This window comes from Salmo salar, chromosome ssa28 (assembly GCF_905237065.1).
Source record: "Salmo salar chromosome ssa28, Ssal_v3.1, whole genome shotgun sequence".
Lineage (NCBI taxonomy): Eukaryota > Metazoa > Chordata > Actinopteri > Salmoniformes > Salmonidae > Salmo > Salmo salar.
Genome location: NC_059469.1, coordinates 5,807,267 through 5,824,491, shown reverse-complemented (window position 1 = coordinate 5,824,491; position 17,225 = coordinate 5,807,267). Strand labels below are relative to the sequence as shown.

General features: G+C 43.9%; 1 protein-coding gene across 2 annotated transcripts in view; it reads right to left on the bottom strand.

Moving 5' to 3' along the window:
• Positions 1–17,225, bottom strand: part of LOC106589364 (glutamate receptor ionotropic, delta-1) — a 453,450-nt gene that overhangs the window by 80,846 nt on the left and 355,379 nt on the right. For both annotated transcript variants that reach the window (XM_014179241.2, XM_014179240.2), the window contains exon 6: positions 3,591–3,764. In XM_014179241.2, coding sequence (XP_014034716.1) covers positions 3,591–3,764 — 174 coding nt within the window. The remainder of the gene's footprint in view (positions 1–3,590; positions 3,765–17,225) is intronic.

Genomic DNA, 17,225 nt, shown 5'->3' with positions numbered 1-17,225 from the left:
CCTTGTGGAACTTCTCATCATCCATTGTCACTCAATGGGAGATACACTATACAGTATGTGCTGTTGACCCCCAGGGGGCCTCAGGGGCCAGGTCACAGGCTCAGTGATACTCTAAACAATCAGAAGGCTCTTTCATTCTGGGGCTGTCACTGCCGTAACATGTGATAGGGGTCACTGACTTTGTCCCATTGGCAGCATCAGATAACAGTAAAAGTAAACATTGGCATAGAACTCAAATGTATTCAATACACATTCTTGTTATTTCATATTTATTTATTATGATCGACCTTGAACATATTATGAAGCGCAAGTGCAATTTGGCTCTGAATGTCATATGTGGGGATATATTTTTTTTCCTGAACAAATCTCCTGACCAGGAATAACTCGGCACTAGGGCCCCTGGTCAGGTAACATGGTCAGGAAAGACTCTCGACCCTAGGCATATGCAGTAGAAGTCGGAAGTTTACATACACCTTAGCCAAATACATTTAAACTCAGTTTTTCACAATTCCTGACATTTAATCCTAGTAAAAATTCAGTTAGGATCACCACTTTATTTTAAGAATGTGAAATGTCAGAATAATAGTAGAGAGAATTATTTCTTTCAGCTTTTATTTCTTTCATCACATTCCCAGTAGGTCAGAAGTTTACATACACTCAATTAGTATTTGGTAGCATTGCCTTTAAATTGTTTAACTTGAGTCAAATGTTTCGGGTAGCCTTCCACAAGCTTCCCACAATAAGTTGGGTGAATTTTGGCTCATTCCTCCTGACAGAGCTGGTGTAATTGAACCAGGTTTGTAGGCCTCCTTGCTCGCTCACGCTTTTTCAGTTCTGCCAACAAATTTTCTTTGGGATTGAGGTCAGGGCTTTGTGATGACCACTCCAATACCTTGACTTTGTTGTCCTTAAGCCATTTTGCCACAACTTTGGAAGTATGCTTGGGGTCATTGTCCATTCGGAAGACCCATTTGCAACCAAGCTTTAACTTCCTTACTGATATCTTGAGATGTTGCTTCAATATATCCACATAATTTTTCCCTTCCTCATGATGCCATCTATTTTGTGAAGTGCACCAGTCCCTCCTGCAGAAAAGCACCCCCACAACATGATGCTGCCACCCCCGTGCTTCACGGCTGGGATGGTGTTCTTGGGCTTGCAAGCATCCCCCTTTTTCCTCCAAACATAACAATGGTCATTATGGCCAAACAGTTCTATTTTTGTTTCATCAGACCAGAAGACATTTCTCTAAAAAGTACGATCTTGGTCACCATGTGCAGTTGCAAACCGTAGTCTGGATTTTTATGGCGATTTTGGAGCAGTGGCTCTTCCTTTCTGTGCAGGCTTTCAGGTTATGTCAAAATAGGATTTGTTTTACTCCTGATATAGATACTTTTGTACCCGTTTCCTCCAGCATCTTCACAAGGTCATTTGCTGTTCTGGGATTGATTTGCAATTCTCGCACCAAAGTACGTTCATCTCGAGGAGACCGAACGCATCTCCTTCCTGAGCGGCATGAAGGATGCGTGGTCCCATGGTGTTTATACTTGCATACTATTGTTTGTACAGATGAACGTGGTACCTCAAATAAAATCAATGTTTAATTGTCACGTGCACCGAATACAACAGGTATTACAGTGAAATGCTTACTTACAGGCTCTAACCAATAGTGCGAAAGAAAATGTGTGTGTGTGTGTGTGTGTGTGTGTGTGTGTGTGTGTGTGTGTGTGTGTGTGTGTGTGTGTGTGTGTGTGTGTGTGTGTGTGTGTGTGTGTGTGTGTGTATGTATGTAAGCAAAGAAATAAAACAACAGTAAAAAAACATTTGAAAATAACAGTAGCAAGGCTATATAAGGACACCGGTTAGTCAGGCTGATTGAAATAGTATGTACATGTAGGTATGGTTAAAGTGACTATGCATATATGATGAACAGAGAGTAGCAGTAGCATAAAAAGAGGGGTTGGCAGGTTGTGGGACACAATGCAGATAGCCCGGTTAGCCAATGTGCGGGAGCACTGGTTGGTCGGGCCAATTGAGGTAGTATGTACATGAATGTATAGTTAAAGTGACTATGCATATATGATAAACAGAAAGTAGCAGCAGCGTAAAAGAGGGGTTGGGTGGGGGGGGGGCACACAATGCAAATTGTCCAGGTACCTGTTCAGGAGTCTTATGGGTTGGGGGTAAAAACTGTTGAGAAGCCTTTTTGTCTTAGGCTTGGCAGTCCGGTACCGCTTGCCATGCGGTAGTAGAGAGAACAGTCTATGACTGGGGTAGCTGGGGTCTTTGACAATTTTTAGGGCCTTCCTCTGACACCGCCTGGTGTAGAGGTCCTGGATGGCAGGCAGCTTTGGCCCAGTGATGTACTGGGCCGTAAGCACTACCCTCTGAAGTGCCTTGTGGTCGGAGGCCGAGCAATTGCCGTACCAGGCAGTGATGCAACCGGTCAGGATGCTCTCGATGTTGCAGCTGTAGAACCTTTTGAGGATCTCAGGACCCATGCCAAATCTTTTTAGTTTCCTGAGGGGGAATAGGTTTTGTCGTGCCCTCTTCACGACTGTCTTGGTGTGTTTGGACCATTCTAGTTTGTTATTGATGTGGACACCAAGGAACTTGAAGCTCTCAACCTGCTCCACTACAGCCCCGTCGATGAGAATGGGGGCGTGCTCAGTGCTCCTTTTTCTGTCATTCACAATTATCTCCTTAGTCTTGGTTACGTTGAGGGATAGGTTGTTATTCTGGCACCACCCGGCCAGGTCTCTGACCTCCTCCCTATAGGCTGTTACGTTGTTGTCGATTATCAGGCCTACCCCTGTTGTGTCGTCTGCAAACTTAATGATGGTGTTGGAGTCGTGCCTGGCCATGCAGTCGTGGGTGAACAGGGAGTACAGGAGGGGACTGAGCACGCACCCCTGGGGAGCTCCAGTGTTGAGGATCAGCATGGCAGATGTGTTGCTACCTACCCTCACCACCTGGGGGCGGCCCGTCAGGAAGTCCAGTATCCAGTTGCATAGGGAGGTGTTCCTTAGCTTGCTGATGAGCTTTGAGGGTACTGATGACCTTCAGGCGTTTGGAAATTTTTCCCAAGGATGAACCAGACTTGTGGTCTACAATTGTTTTTCTGAATTCTTGGCTGATTTCTTTTAATTTTCCCATGATGTCAAGCAAAGAGGCACTGAGTTTGAAGGTAGGCCTTGAAATACATCCACAGGTACACCTCCTATTGACTCAAATTATGTCAATTAGCCTATCAGAAGCTTCTAAAGCTATGACATCATTTTCTGGAATTTTCCAAGCTGTTTAAGGCACAGTCAACTTAGTGTATGTAAACTTCTGACCTACTGGAATTGTGATACAGTGAATTATAATTGAAATAATATGTCTGTAAACAATTGTTGGAAAAATGACTGTGTCATGCACAAAGTAGATGTCCTATCCGACTTGCCAAAACTATAGCTTGTTAACAAGAAATTTGTTGAGTAGTTGAAAAACGAGTTTTAATGACTCCAACCTAAGTGTATGTAAATTTCCAACTTCAACTGTTAGACCTTGATGTGAAGTTGCCAGAAAAGGTCCCTTTTTGAACTGACCTCCAGTGACTGTAGGTATCCTTCCTGTGGGTCACAGAGCAGGGAGGAGATACGGTGGTTGTTCCTCATGCAGCGCACGTTGCTGTCCCTCCACAGAGGAAAGATCTGACGAATCACTGTCATCCGCCCCAAAGCACTGTGGGCCAGCTCCATGATCTCCGTATCACTGATCTCCTATAACGAGAGGTGGAGAGAAGGGGAGAGGTTGAGAGAAGGGGACAGACATGTTACAGCATAAAAACTCTATAGAGATTAATTTTGAAGTCCCTGTGTATGGTCACCACATAAGAACAGTCTCAGTCGGACTAGTGTAAGTCTTATCAGTTGTTGCTAGTCTCCTGACAAGACCGACAAGTCCTACTGAGACTGTCCTTATATGGACACCGTACCTGAAGAGTACTTTCACTTTGATTCAGAACAGGCATGGGTACAGTGGCCAAACCCATCTAAACAGCACAATGCACATGAGAATGGAAACCCACAATCAATATTCAAGCAATTTTCTGCATGTAGAAACTGCAATATCCGCTGAGGGAAAGAATGTGTCAGAGGGAAATTGGTCATTTAAGTGTTTGACGTCCAAGTGAAAGAGTCATGAAAAGGGAAAACTTAAGCGAGAGCTGTGTCCTCAGAAATCTATGGTGTACGGTGTCCATATTAGGACAGCCTCGGTCTCAGCAGGTGGCAGTGCTGCAGGAGCTGCATCCTTAAGATGAATCTCTTAGATTAGTAGGAATAAGGATGCTTTGATTCGTGGTGAAAGAGCATCTTCCTTCTGCTCTTTCGTTTTCCTTGGGTCTGCTTGTTGTTGACAACACATAGCTCACTCAGCCTCCAGGCAATCTCTGAGCTCCTGCCGGGGAGACCAACCCGACCCAGGGCCCCATTATCTCACCCACCACATCCACCCCCAGGATAGGTGCTAGTCAGCCACTGCCAGTTCCCAGGCTCCCTGCTCACCCCACCACCACAGCTGTTGGCTTGTCTTCTCATATTTCTTTGTTTTTGTGGTATTTTCTGCTTGCTTGGGCTTTCTGTCTGTCTGAAGCAGCAGGGAAGCTTACGGTTCTATATCACTTCCACATCAATGAGAGAGTTGATTCTTGCATGATTTGGTAATAATAACAGGCACATCTGGTGCTGACCGTTTGGCATGATTCATTCATGCGACAATTATAATGTGATATAGGGGAAATAAATGCTGGTCGCAGCATTATAAAATAATACTCAGAGCTGACAAATGAGTTAGGTGCAGATTCTCTAACAAAATTATGAAGCAAAGCCGTGTGGGTAATGTTTTACTCATCATCACAATGGTATTTTCTCCACATAAAGATGCCAGAGTTTTACACACTGATTTTTTTCCGGTAAATGTAAATCTGGAAATCCCCACAGCAGTGTAGGCCAGGAGGAGGGTTGGGGGTTGGTGTTAGCACTAAAAGCCTCCTAATGCTCTTCTCCACTTTCTGAGCCTGGCCTCCCATGCCCCTCCTGATTTCACACTCTGATGTGTCCAACATCTGCAGGTGCTGTACAGACTGGGCCTCTATCATGCCAACCCCCGGGGAAGACCATCTGGTCATCCAACAGGTCCGAATACTGGAGCCAAGCTACTCTAGACTCTCAAGCCCCAGACAGGAGAGTGGCCCAGGGTAGGGACGATGGACAACAGACTATGGACTTGCAATGAGTTTACGAAACATTAAGGACACAAGGTCTTTCCATGACATAGACTGACCAGGTGAATCCAGGTGAAAGCTATGATCCCTTATTGATGTCACAAATACAAAAATGTGTTAAATCCACTTCAATCAGTGTAGATGAAGGGGAGGAGACAGATTAAAGAAGGATTTTTAAGCCTTGAGATAATTGAGAAATGGATTGTGTTTGTGGGCCATTCAGCGAGTGAATGGGCAAGACAAAAGATTTAAGTGCCCTTGAAAGGGGTATGGAAGTAGGTGCCAGGTTTTGCAACACTGCTGGGGTTTTCACACTCAACAGTTTCACATGTGTATCAAGAATGTATCAAGAATGGAAGTTCTTAATGTTTTGTACACTCAGCGTATAACAGACGGATATTTGGATGGAGGACACAACTGTTTACCCCTGGCAAAAGTCCATGATCTCTTTCGTAAACACTCATGTTTATTTAGACAGAGTAGTGTTGATCTTGGCCTGGGCCGTTGCAGCCCCTGTAGCAGATGAATAAGTGATGTAAAGCTACAGCATTGTTCTGGAGGATCTGTCTGGTAGTACAACACCAAGGTTAGAGTGTCTCAGCTAGGACAAGCTAGCTACACAGTGTGAAAGTGCCTTATGGTGGTACTGGAACCATCAATTGCAATACATTGCAGGCTAATATTACAATGACAAACGATTTGCTGGTTCTGACAGAAAAATTAGAAATTGTTTTTAACAAGCAGCCTCAAAAGCAACAATTTTTTAACCTAAAGTATTAACAGTGCACACTACACACATTAGGGGGGAGTGGGGTAAGTTGTGCCTAAGGGGTAACCTGAGCCACCTTTTCTTCTAGGAAAAAGTACACAAAATTAAAAATTTGACCAAAAATTTCAGAAGAGGTAATCTTTTCATGGAGGAAGAAACAACATGGACAACGTGCTAAGCAAGTTATGTCCAAAAATTGGATTTTCACTAAGTAAAATGAATTTAGAGGTTAGGGGTTTCATGATGCTTGTGTCTAAACCAAAGTAGATAATTTTTAGACTGTTTTATACATCAATTGGGGTCTCTATGAGCTTCAATATGAGGTCTTAAACCTAGCATGAAAGTTCATCATTGTAGCTGTGTGGGCTAATAGTCTAAATGTTTGAACTAGTGTAAGTTGAGCCAATGGTTGAGCCATGGCAAGTTGAGCAAATTGAAGTGCTTTCTTCCCAGGCATAATGCAAGGCATTATTGCTGAGATATGAAGTAACAACAGGGCCGTGCCTTTGTAAAAAGTGTTACAAAAAAGTACAAAGTGTTTGTTAGGTCTTAAGCCTGTGTTAAAATATGCTTAAAATTATTACAAGACAAAAAGAGATTGTGATTTTGTTGAATTGTGGTTTTAAAAACCTAATGGTAATATCTCATACAGTTTACATGAATTCTGATTATTTCCAGGATATACAACATCCTGAAATATATGTAGATATCTTTGTAAGATAGAATACTACATTTTACTTGATGGTGTGATGCTGAATGTAAAAAATTGCTCCCCTGCGTGATTCTACACAACTCTGGAAAATCTGAGTCACACAAACTTCTGATCTCTCTTTAAAGAAGATCCATATCATAACGCTTTTCTCAGAAACATATTATTTAGAATAGTTGTTCTTATTAATTTTGACTGATATCAAATGTAATTATTAAACAAATGACATCTGCAGGAAAGAAAATCTAAGCTTGCACTAATTAAACACATTTCTATATTAGCAACAAATATTATGCCTGATGATGTTCAAAGCAAATGATGCATGCAGGGTCTCCATATTTAACAATAGCATTTTATTTATTTAATACATTTTTGAATAAGGCTGTAACGTAACAACATGTGGAAAAAGTCAAGGGGTCTGAATACTTTCCGAATGCACTGTATATATATGTATATTGAAACAACCCGTAGGCAGTGTGTCTCGAGTCCGGTCTCGAGACCACAAATTGAGTGTCTTGTCTCGGTGTCAGATACATTTTTACTCGGTCTTGACTCGGTCTTGGACAATGAGTAATCGTAATTTCTTCCTGAGACCTGCCGAGCCCAGCGGAATAAAAAAAACATTCAGTCAGCTTCTAAAAATGGTTTTGTCAGGCCAATCATCCACAGTCCTTTCTTAATACAGGTAACTGACAAAATAAAGGAAACACTAACATAAAGTGTCTTAAGAGGGCATTGGACCACTACGAGCCAGACCAGCTTCAACCCACCTTGGCATAGATTCTAGTGTCTGGAACACTATTGGAAGGATGTGACACCATTCTTCCACGAGAAATTCTATAATTTGGTGTTTTATTGATGGTGGTGGAAAATGCTGTCTCAGGCACCGCTACAGAATCTCCCATTAGTGTTGAATTGGGTTTAGATCTGGTGACTGAGATGGCCATGGTATATGGTTTATATCGTATTCATGCTCATCAAACCATTCAGTGACCACTCGTGCCCTGTGGATGGGGGCATTGTCATCCTATGGGGGCATAGACATGGTAGGCAAAATAATGTCCTGTCCAGCATTTTTATACATGACCTTAAGCATGATATGATGTTAATTGCTTAATTTACTCTGGAATAGTGCTGTTACATGACCGTATTACCGCCACACCAGAGGATGCGAGTCATGAAGGCAGTCAAATTATACGTGACCGTTTAGGGTAATTAGGCTTCTCCAATTTCTTGTGCTGCAGCTGGTCATTAGCAGCCTACCAAACTTGCTAACTGCCTGGTACTCAGCACTCTATTGTCCCTCTAATCACTATGACATCAATGCAAATGTGATCGAAAATCTAATCAAACACTTCATGAGAGCTCATGAGCTCATGTTGCGCAACATTTCTTTTAGGCTTTGCAATTGCGTCAGAAAACAGAGTGATGGCCTCTATTAAAAAGAGGAGGATCCCATTCACTTTCTATAGTCTAGGCCTACTGTACTTATTTATCAACTTTCCTAATATTAAGCACATTGTTCCTCTTTACAACAGTGTCACACCTGCTCCCTCTCCCTCCCTGGCGCTCGAGGGAGACCTGCAGTTATTTGCTTGACAATCACTGGCTGACAAATTTTCATAACCGCCACAGCCCTACTCAGGAACCACATCTGTGTGGAAGCACCTGCTTTCAATATACTTTGTATCCCTCATTCACTGAAGTGTCTCCATGATTTTGTCAGTTACCTGTACATTCATATCCACTGCTAACTTTATGCCTAACCTTAAATACTGAATTATTACTATATACAGCCAATTTTGACTTTGCAGCAGGCCCAACTAGTGGAAATCTCTCAGCTCTGCCTCCAGGACAAGACTCATCCCAATAAATGTCAACTTGCTCTGTGCAGCTACCAGGGAAGAGTGGGGGAAATTGTTTGAAAGTTGAGCACTCACTATCTCTGTTTAAAATGGACTGTTCCCGAGTGTGTACATTTAAGTCAAAATATCTTTAATGATAAGAAGTAGCTTAGTATTGAGAAGACATGATAAAAACATAGCTTGACCAGTCTTGATTAGTCGGCTCTGGTAGGTCATGGATCTTTACACATGTTAAATTCTTGTTAAGCTTACTGCCAATATCAGAAATGTCTATGTCCTGGGAAATGTTCTTGTTACTTACAACCTCATGCTAATCACATTAGCCTACGTTAGCTCAACCATCCCGTGGAAGGGACACCAATCCCAAAGAAGTTTTAATATCCCCTTTCACCTTGTCTATCCTCAAACCACGCCCCAGTTCAGTTCAGTAAGCAATCTACTCCAAACATTTATTTAGTAGGCCTATAATGTACAGTTAAGAACATAACTACTGTTCCCTGAAAGAGGGAACGAGGTATAACATTCTATGGGGAGTCAGCGACCAATCACATTCTCCTGAAGAAAACTGAAATCATGGCCAACAGGCCAATGGATGTCAAACCTGCCCTCGGAAGCCCCACCTTCCTGGCTATAATACCAGGGATTGCATGAATTTCCTCAATTTAGCACCGCTCTTCAGCGAGCCCAAATTCCCTGACGGTGCAGGGACAAAATATGTTATACCTTGTTCCCTCCTGCAGGGAACAGTAGTTATATTCATAACTGTATGTTCCCCTTTAGTCGGTCACTCTGTATAACATACTATGGGGACATACAATCACGCACCAAGCCAGCTCAGAGGGTACCTAACTATGAAGCTCACGGTAGCCCAAGCACACACAGGTTCCACCAGCTCCAAAAAGGGGTTGGCAGGAACTGGAACATGTTGTCATACACAAAGATCCAGAGCATCACAAACATGCTCAATGGGTGACATGTCTTAAGTATGCAGGCCATGGAAGAACTGGGACATTTTCAGCTTCCAGGAATTGTGTACAGATCCTTGCAACATGGAGCTGTGCATTATCATGCTGAAACATGAGGTGATGGCGGCGGATGAATGGCATGACAATGGGCAGGATCTCGTCACGGTATCTCTGTGCGTTCAAATTTCCATAGATAAAATGCAATTGTGTTCATTGTCCATAGCTTATGCCTGCCCATACCATAACCCCACCGCCACCATGGGGCACTCTATTTACAGCTTTGAGATCAGCAAACCGCTCGCCCACACCGGCCATCTGCCCAGTACGTCGAGGACGCAGATGAGCTTCCCTGAGACGATTTCTTACAGTTTGTGCAGTAATTCTTCGGTTATGCAAACCCTCAGTTTCATCAGCTGTCCGGGTGGCTTGTCTCAGACTATCCCGCAGGTGAAGAAGCCGGATGTGGAGGTTCTGGGCTGGCGTGGTTACACATGGTCTGCGGATATGAGGCCGGTTGGACGTACTGCCAAATTCTCTAAAATGATATTGCAGGTGGCTTATGGTAGAGAAATTAAAATTCAATAATCTGGCAACAGCTCTGGTGGACATTTCTGCACTCAGCATGCCAATTACATGCTCCCTCAAAACCTGAGACATCTGTGTCATTGTGTTGTGTGACAAAACTGCACATTTTAGAGTAGCCTTTTATTGTCCCCAGCACAAGATGCACCTGTGTAATGATCATGCTGTTTAATCTGCTTCTTGATATGCCACCCCTGTCAGGTGGATGGATTATCTTGGCAAAGGAGAAATGGTCACTAAACAAATTTGTGCACAAAATTAGAGAAATAAGCTTTTTGTCCATAGGGAACATTTCTAGGATCTTTCATTTCAGCCAACACTTTACATGTTGCATTTATATTCAGTGTAATACACCACACTGGCTCCTCAGATGCAAATCGGTATTGGACTGAAAGAGAGAGGCATAAGTCGTCGGACACCCCAGACAGAGCAAAGAAACAAGACATAAAAAAGTGACGGCGGTGTCGCCAGAGACAAGTTAGTTTATAAATGTAAACCAATCCATACATTTTAAATACAGTACTGAGTTTTTTGAAAAGTTTAGACTTGTTCCACAGATTTTAGTGTTTTCTTTTTCAGCTTTGAGATTCCAGTGTTCAAGACAGTAAGATTTTTGGGCAAAATAAGTTATTGTCTTATGTAATTTCACAGGCTCTGGCCAGTCGGCATTTTTAATAACTTCCCCTGAGATTGAGGACTTGATCGCAGCAGCATTCCGGAGAAGAAGGGCCAAGCGGGCTTATGGGAATTAAAAGTGGAATCAGAATGAAAACCGGAGCAACCATCCAAGTCTACCGCAGCCCTACCCAAAACATCTCATGTGCAATAGAACACAAACAATTACCTTAGAGACTATTTTCACTGACTCTTCACACCTGCTTCTCAAGAGACTTTTTGAGAAGCAAACACTTACCTACAGTGCCTTGGAAAAGTATTCATTCCCCTTGGAGTTTTTCCTATTTTGTTGCATTACAACCTGAAATTTAATTTATTTTTATTTGGATTTCATGGAATGGACATAGACAAAATAGTCCAAATTGGTGAAGTGAAATGCAAAAAATCATTTTAAAAAAATAAAAATGGAAAGGTGGTGCGTGCATATGTATTCACTCACTTTACTATGAAGCCCCTAAATAAGATCTGGTGCAACCAATTACATTCAGAGGTCACATAATTAGTTAAATAAAGTCTACCTGTGTGAAATCTAAGTGTCACATGATCTGTCACATGATCTCAGTATATATACACCTGTTCTGAAAGGCCCCAGAGTCTGCAACACCACTAAGCAAGGGCACCACCAAGCAAGCAGCACCATGGAGACCAAGGAGCTCTCCAAACAGGTCAGGGACAAAGTTGTGGAGAAATACAGATTAGGGTTGGGATATAAAAAAATGTCCGAAACTTTTAATATCCCACGGATCACCATTAAATCCATTATTAAAAAATAGAAAGAATATGGCACCACAACAAACCTGCTAAGAGAGGGCCACCCACAAAAACTCACGGACCAGTAAAGGAGGGCATTAATCAGAGAGGCAACAAAGAGACCAAAGATAACCCTGAAGGAGCTGCAAAGCTCCACAGCGGAGATTGGAGTATCTGTCCATAGGACCACTTTAAGCCATTCACTCCACAGAGCTGGGCTTTACAGAACAGTGTCCAGAAAAAAACATTGCTTAAAGAAAATATAAGCAAACGTTTGGTGTTCGCCAAAAGGCATGTGGGAGACTCCCCAAACATATGGAAGAAGGTCAGATGAGACTAAAATTGAGCTTTTTGGCCATCACGAAAAACATATGGAAACCCAACACCTCTCATCACCCCGAGAACACCATCCCCACAGTGAAGCATGGTGGTGGCAGCATCATGCTGTGGGGATGTTTTCATTGGCAGGGCCTGAGAAACTGGTCAGAATTGAAGGAATGATGGATGACGCTAAATACAGGGAAATTCTTGAGGGAAACCTGTTTCAGTCTTCCAGAGATTTGAGACTGGGATGGAGGTTCACCTTCCAGCAGGAAAATGACCATAAGCATACCGCTAAAGCAACACTCGAGTGGTCTTAGTGGAAACATTTACATTTCTTGGAAAGGCCTAGTCAAAGCCCAGACCTCAAACCAATTGAGAATATGTGGTATGACTTAAAGATTGCTGTACACCAGCAGAACCCATCCAACTTGAAGGAGCTGGAGCAGTTTTGCCTTGAAAAATGGGAAAAAATCCCATTGGCTAGATGTGCCAAGCTTATAGAGACATACCCCAAGAGACTTGCAGCTGTAATAACTGCAAAAGGTGGCTCTACAAAGTACTGACTTTGGACGGGGGGGAGATAGTTATGCATGCTCAAGTTCTGTTTTTTTGTATAATTTCTTGTTTGTCTCATAATAAAAAATACTTTGCATCTTCAAATTGGTGGGTATGTTGTGTAAATCAAATATACAAATCCCCCCCCAAAATCACTTTTAATTACAGGTTGTAAGGCAACAAAATAGGAAAAATGCCAAGGGGGGTGAAAACTTTCGCAAGCCACTGTAAATACAGAACACCCACCCTTACCTACAGTTGAAGTCGGAAGTTTACATACATTTAGGTTGGAGTCATTACAACTCGTTTTTCAACCACTCCACAAATTTCTTGTTAACAAACTATAGTTTTGGCAAGTCAGTTAGGACATCTACTTTGTGCATAACACAAACAATTTTTCCAAAAATTTTTACAGACAGATTATTTCACTTATAATTCACTTTATCACAATTCCAGTAGGTCAGAAGTTTACATTCACTAAGTTGACTGTGCTTTTAAACAGCTTGGAAAATTCCAGAAAATTATGTAATGGCTTTAGAAGCTTCTGGTAGGCTAATGGACATCATTTGAGTCAATTGGATGTGTACCTGTGGATGTATTTCAAGGCCTACCTACAAACTCAGTGCCTCTTTGCTTGACATCATTGGAAAATCAAAAGAAATCAGCCAAGACAAAAAAAGAAAAAATTGTAGAACTCCACAAGTCTGGTTCATCATTGGGAGCAATTTCCAAACACCTGAAGGTACCACGTTCATCTTGTACAAACAATAGTATGCAAATATAAACACCATGGGACCACGCAGCCGTCAAACCGCTCAGGAAGGAGATGTGTTCTGTCTCCTAAAGATGAACATACTTTCATGCGAAAAGTGCAAATCAATCCCAGAACAACAGCAAATGACCTTGTGAAGATGCTGGAAGAAACAGGTACAAAAGTATCTATATCCACAGTAAAACGAGGCCAATATCGTCATAACCTGAAAGGCCGCTCAGCAAGGAAGAAGCCACTGCTCCAAAACCGCCATAAAAATCCAGACTACGGTTTGCAACTTCACATGGGGACAAAGGTCATACTTTTTTGGAGAAATGTCTTCTGGTATGATGAAACAAAAATAGAACTGTTTGGCCATAATGACCATCGTAATGTTTGGAGGAAAAAGGGGGAGACTTGCAAGCCGAAGAACACCAACACTATGAAGCACGGGGGTGGCAGCATCATGTTGTCGGGGTGCTTTGCTGCAGGAGGGACTGGTGCACTTCACAAAATCGATGGCATCATGAAGAGGGACATTATGTGGCTACATTGAAGCAACATCTCAAGACATCAGTCAGGAAGTTAAAGTTTGGTCGCAAATGGGTCTTCCAAATGGACAATGACCCTAAGCATACTTCCAAAGTTGTGGCAAAATGGCTTAAGGACAACAAAGTCAAGGTATTGGAGTGGCCATCACAAAGCCCTGACCTCAATCCCAAAGAAAATTTGTTGGCAGAACTGAAAAAGCGTGTGCGAGCAAGGAGGCCTACAAACCTGACTCTGTTACACCAGCTCTGTCAGGAGGAATGGGCCAAAATTCACCCAACTTATTGTGGGAAGCTTGTGGAAGGCTTCCCAAAACGTTTGACCCAAGTTAAACAATTTAAAGGCAATGCTACCAAATACTAATTGACTGTATGTAAACTTCTGACCCTCTGGGAATGTGATGAAAGAAATAAAAGCTGAAATAAATCATTCTCTCTACTATTATTATTGTATACTTCTGGCCCTTCTTTGGACACTGTTAACAACCCTCCAGACGAGCTTCAATGCCATGCCGTTCTGGAACTCCAATTTGAGCAGCAGCAGCTGAAAAATGAGCTCCTACAAATATTGAAATTTACATGGTTTTTAGAGTGAAGTACATCGGAAAAAAGCAAAAGAAAACTGCAAGACTGAATAGGAGAAAAAACAAGCAACAAACAAAGAAGATAGGCTTTTGAAAAATAACTATTTTTCATAAGATTGTAGTTATCTTAGCTAGCTGAATTGTTTACCAGTTGCTAAGCAGTTGCTAGGGACTCTTTTGGAAGAAGCTAGCTAGCTAACGAAGAACAACAAAGAATATCTAGTTAACAGAAGAAAAGAAAGAGAAAATCAGGACAGAAGAAAAAGGATATCAAAGTGAAACAGTTCTCTAAAGACAGAAGAGACAATAATACAAGAAACAACACTTCTGTAGCTTGTCAACTATGTGTCTGTCTATCCCTGTTCTCTCCTCTCTGCACAGGCCATACAAACGCTTCACACCGTGTGGCCGCTGCCACTCTAACCTGGTGGTCCCAGCGCGCACGACCCACGTGGAGTTCCAGGTCTCCGGCAGCCTCTGGAACTGCCGGTCTGCAGCCAACAAGGCTGAGTTCATCTCAGCCTATGCTACCCTCCAGTCCCTAGACTTCCTGGCGCTGACGGAAACATGGATTACCACAGATAACACTGCTACTCCTACTGCTCTCTCTTCGTCTGCCCACGTGTTCTCACATACCCCTAGAGCATCGAGCCAGCGGGGTGGTGGCACTGGAATCCTCATCTCTCCCAAGTGGACATTCTCTCTTTCTCCCCTGACCCATCTGTCTATCTCCTCATTTGAATTCCATGCTGTCACAGTTACCAGCCCTTTCAAGCTTAACATCCTTATCAATTATCGCCCTCCAGGTTCCCTTGGAGAGTTCATCAATGAGCTTGACGCCTTGATAAGTTCCTTTCCTGAGGATGGCTCACCTCTCACAGTTCTGGGTGACTTTAACCTCCCCACGTCTACCTTTGACTCATTCCTCTCTGCCTCCTTCTTTCCACTCCTCTCCTCTTTTGACCTCACCCTCTCACCTTCCCCCCCTACTCACAAGGCAGGCAATACGCTTGACCTCATCTTTACTAGATGCTGTTCTTCCACTAATCTCATTGCAACTCCCCTCCAAATCTCCGACCACTACCTTGTATCCTTTTCCCTCTTGCTCTCATCCAACACTTCTCACTCTGCCCCTACTCGGATGGTATTGCGCCGTCCCAACCTTTGCTCTCTCTCTCCCGCTACTCTCTCCTCTTCCATCCTATCATCTCTTCCCTCTGCTCAAACCTTCTCCAACCTATCTCCTGATTCTGCCTCCTCAACCCTCCTCTCCTCCCTTTCTGCATCCTTTGATTTTCTCTGTCCCCTATCCTCCAGGCCGGCTCGGTCCTCCTCTCCTGCTCCGTGGCTCGACGACTCACTACGAGCTCACAGAACAGGGCTCCGGGCAGCCGAGCGGAAATGGAGGAAAACTCGCCTCCCTGCAGACCTGGCATCCTTTCACTCCCTCCTCTCTACATTCTCCTCTTCTGTCTCTGCTGCTAAAGCCACTTTCTACCACTCTAAATTCCAAGCATCTGCCTCTAACCCTAGGAAGCTCTTTGCTACCTTCTCCTCCCTCCTGAATCCTCCTCCCCCTCCCCCCCCTCCTCCCTCTCTGCGGATGACTTCATCAACCATTTTGAAAAGAAGGTTGACGATATCCGATCCTCGTTTGCTAAGTCAAACGACACCGCTGGTCCTGCTCACACTGCCCTACCCTGTGCTTTGACCTCTTTCTCCCCTCTCTCTCCAGATGAAATCTCGCGTCTTGTGACGGCCGGCCGCCCAACAACCTGCCCACTTGACCCTATCCCCTCCTCTCTTCTCCAGACCATTTCCGGAGACCTTCTCCCCTTCCTCACCTCGCTCATCAACTCATCCTTGACCGCTGGCTACGTCCCTTCCGTCTTCAAGAGAGCGAGAGTTGTACCCCTTCTGAAAAAACCTACACTCGATCCCTCCGATGTCAACAACTACAGACCAGTATCCCTTCTTTCTTTTCTCTCCAAAACTCTTGAACGTGCCGTCCTTGGCCAGCTCTCCTGCTATCTCTCTCAGAATGACCTTCTTGATCCTAATCAGTCAGGTTTCAAGACTGGGCATTCAACTGAGACTGCTCTTCTCTGTGTCACGGAGGCTCTCCGCACTGCTAAAGCTGACTCTCTCTCCTCTGCTCTCATCCTTCTAGACCTATCTGCTGCCTTTGATACTGTGAACCATCAGATCCTCCTCTCCACCCTCTCCGAGTTGGGCATCTCCGGCGCGGCCCACGCTTGGATTACGTCCTACCTGACAGGTCGCTCCTACCAGGTGGCGTGGCGAGAATCTGTCTCCGCACCATGCGCTCTCACCACTGGTGTCCCCCAGGGCTCTGTTCTAGGCCCTCTCCTATTCTCGCTATACACCAAGTCACTTGGCTCTGTCATATCCTCACATGGTCTCTCCTATCATTGCTATGCAGACGACACACAATTAATCTTCTCCTTTCCCCCTTCTGATAACCAGGCGGCGAATCGCATCTCTGCATGTCTGTCAGACATATCAGTGTGGATGACAGATCACCAGCTCAAGCTGAACCTCAGCAAGACGGAGCTGCTCTTCCTCCCGGGGAAGGACTGCCCGTTCCATGATCTCGCCATCACGGTTGACAACTCCCTTGTGTCCTCCTCCCAGAGTGCTAAGAACCTTGGCGTGATCCTGGACAACACCCTGTCGTTCTCCACTAACATCAAGGCGGTGACCCGATCCTGTAGGTTCATGCTCTACAACATTCGCAGAGTACGACCCTGCCTCACACAGGAAGCGGCGCAGGTCCTAATCCAGGCACTTGCCATCTCCCGTCTGGATTACTGCAACTCGCTGTTGGCTGGGCTCCCTGCCTGTGCCATTAAACCCCT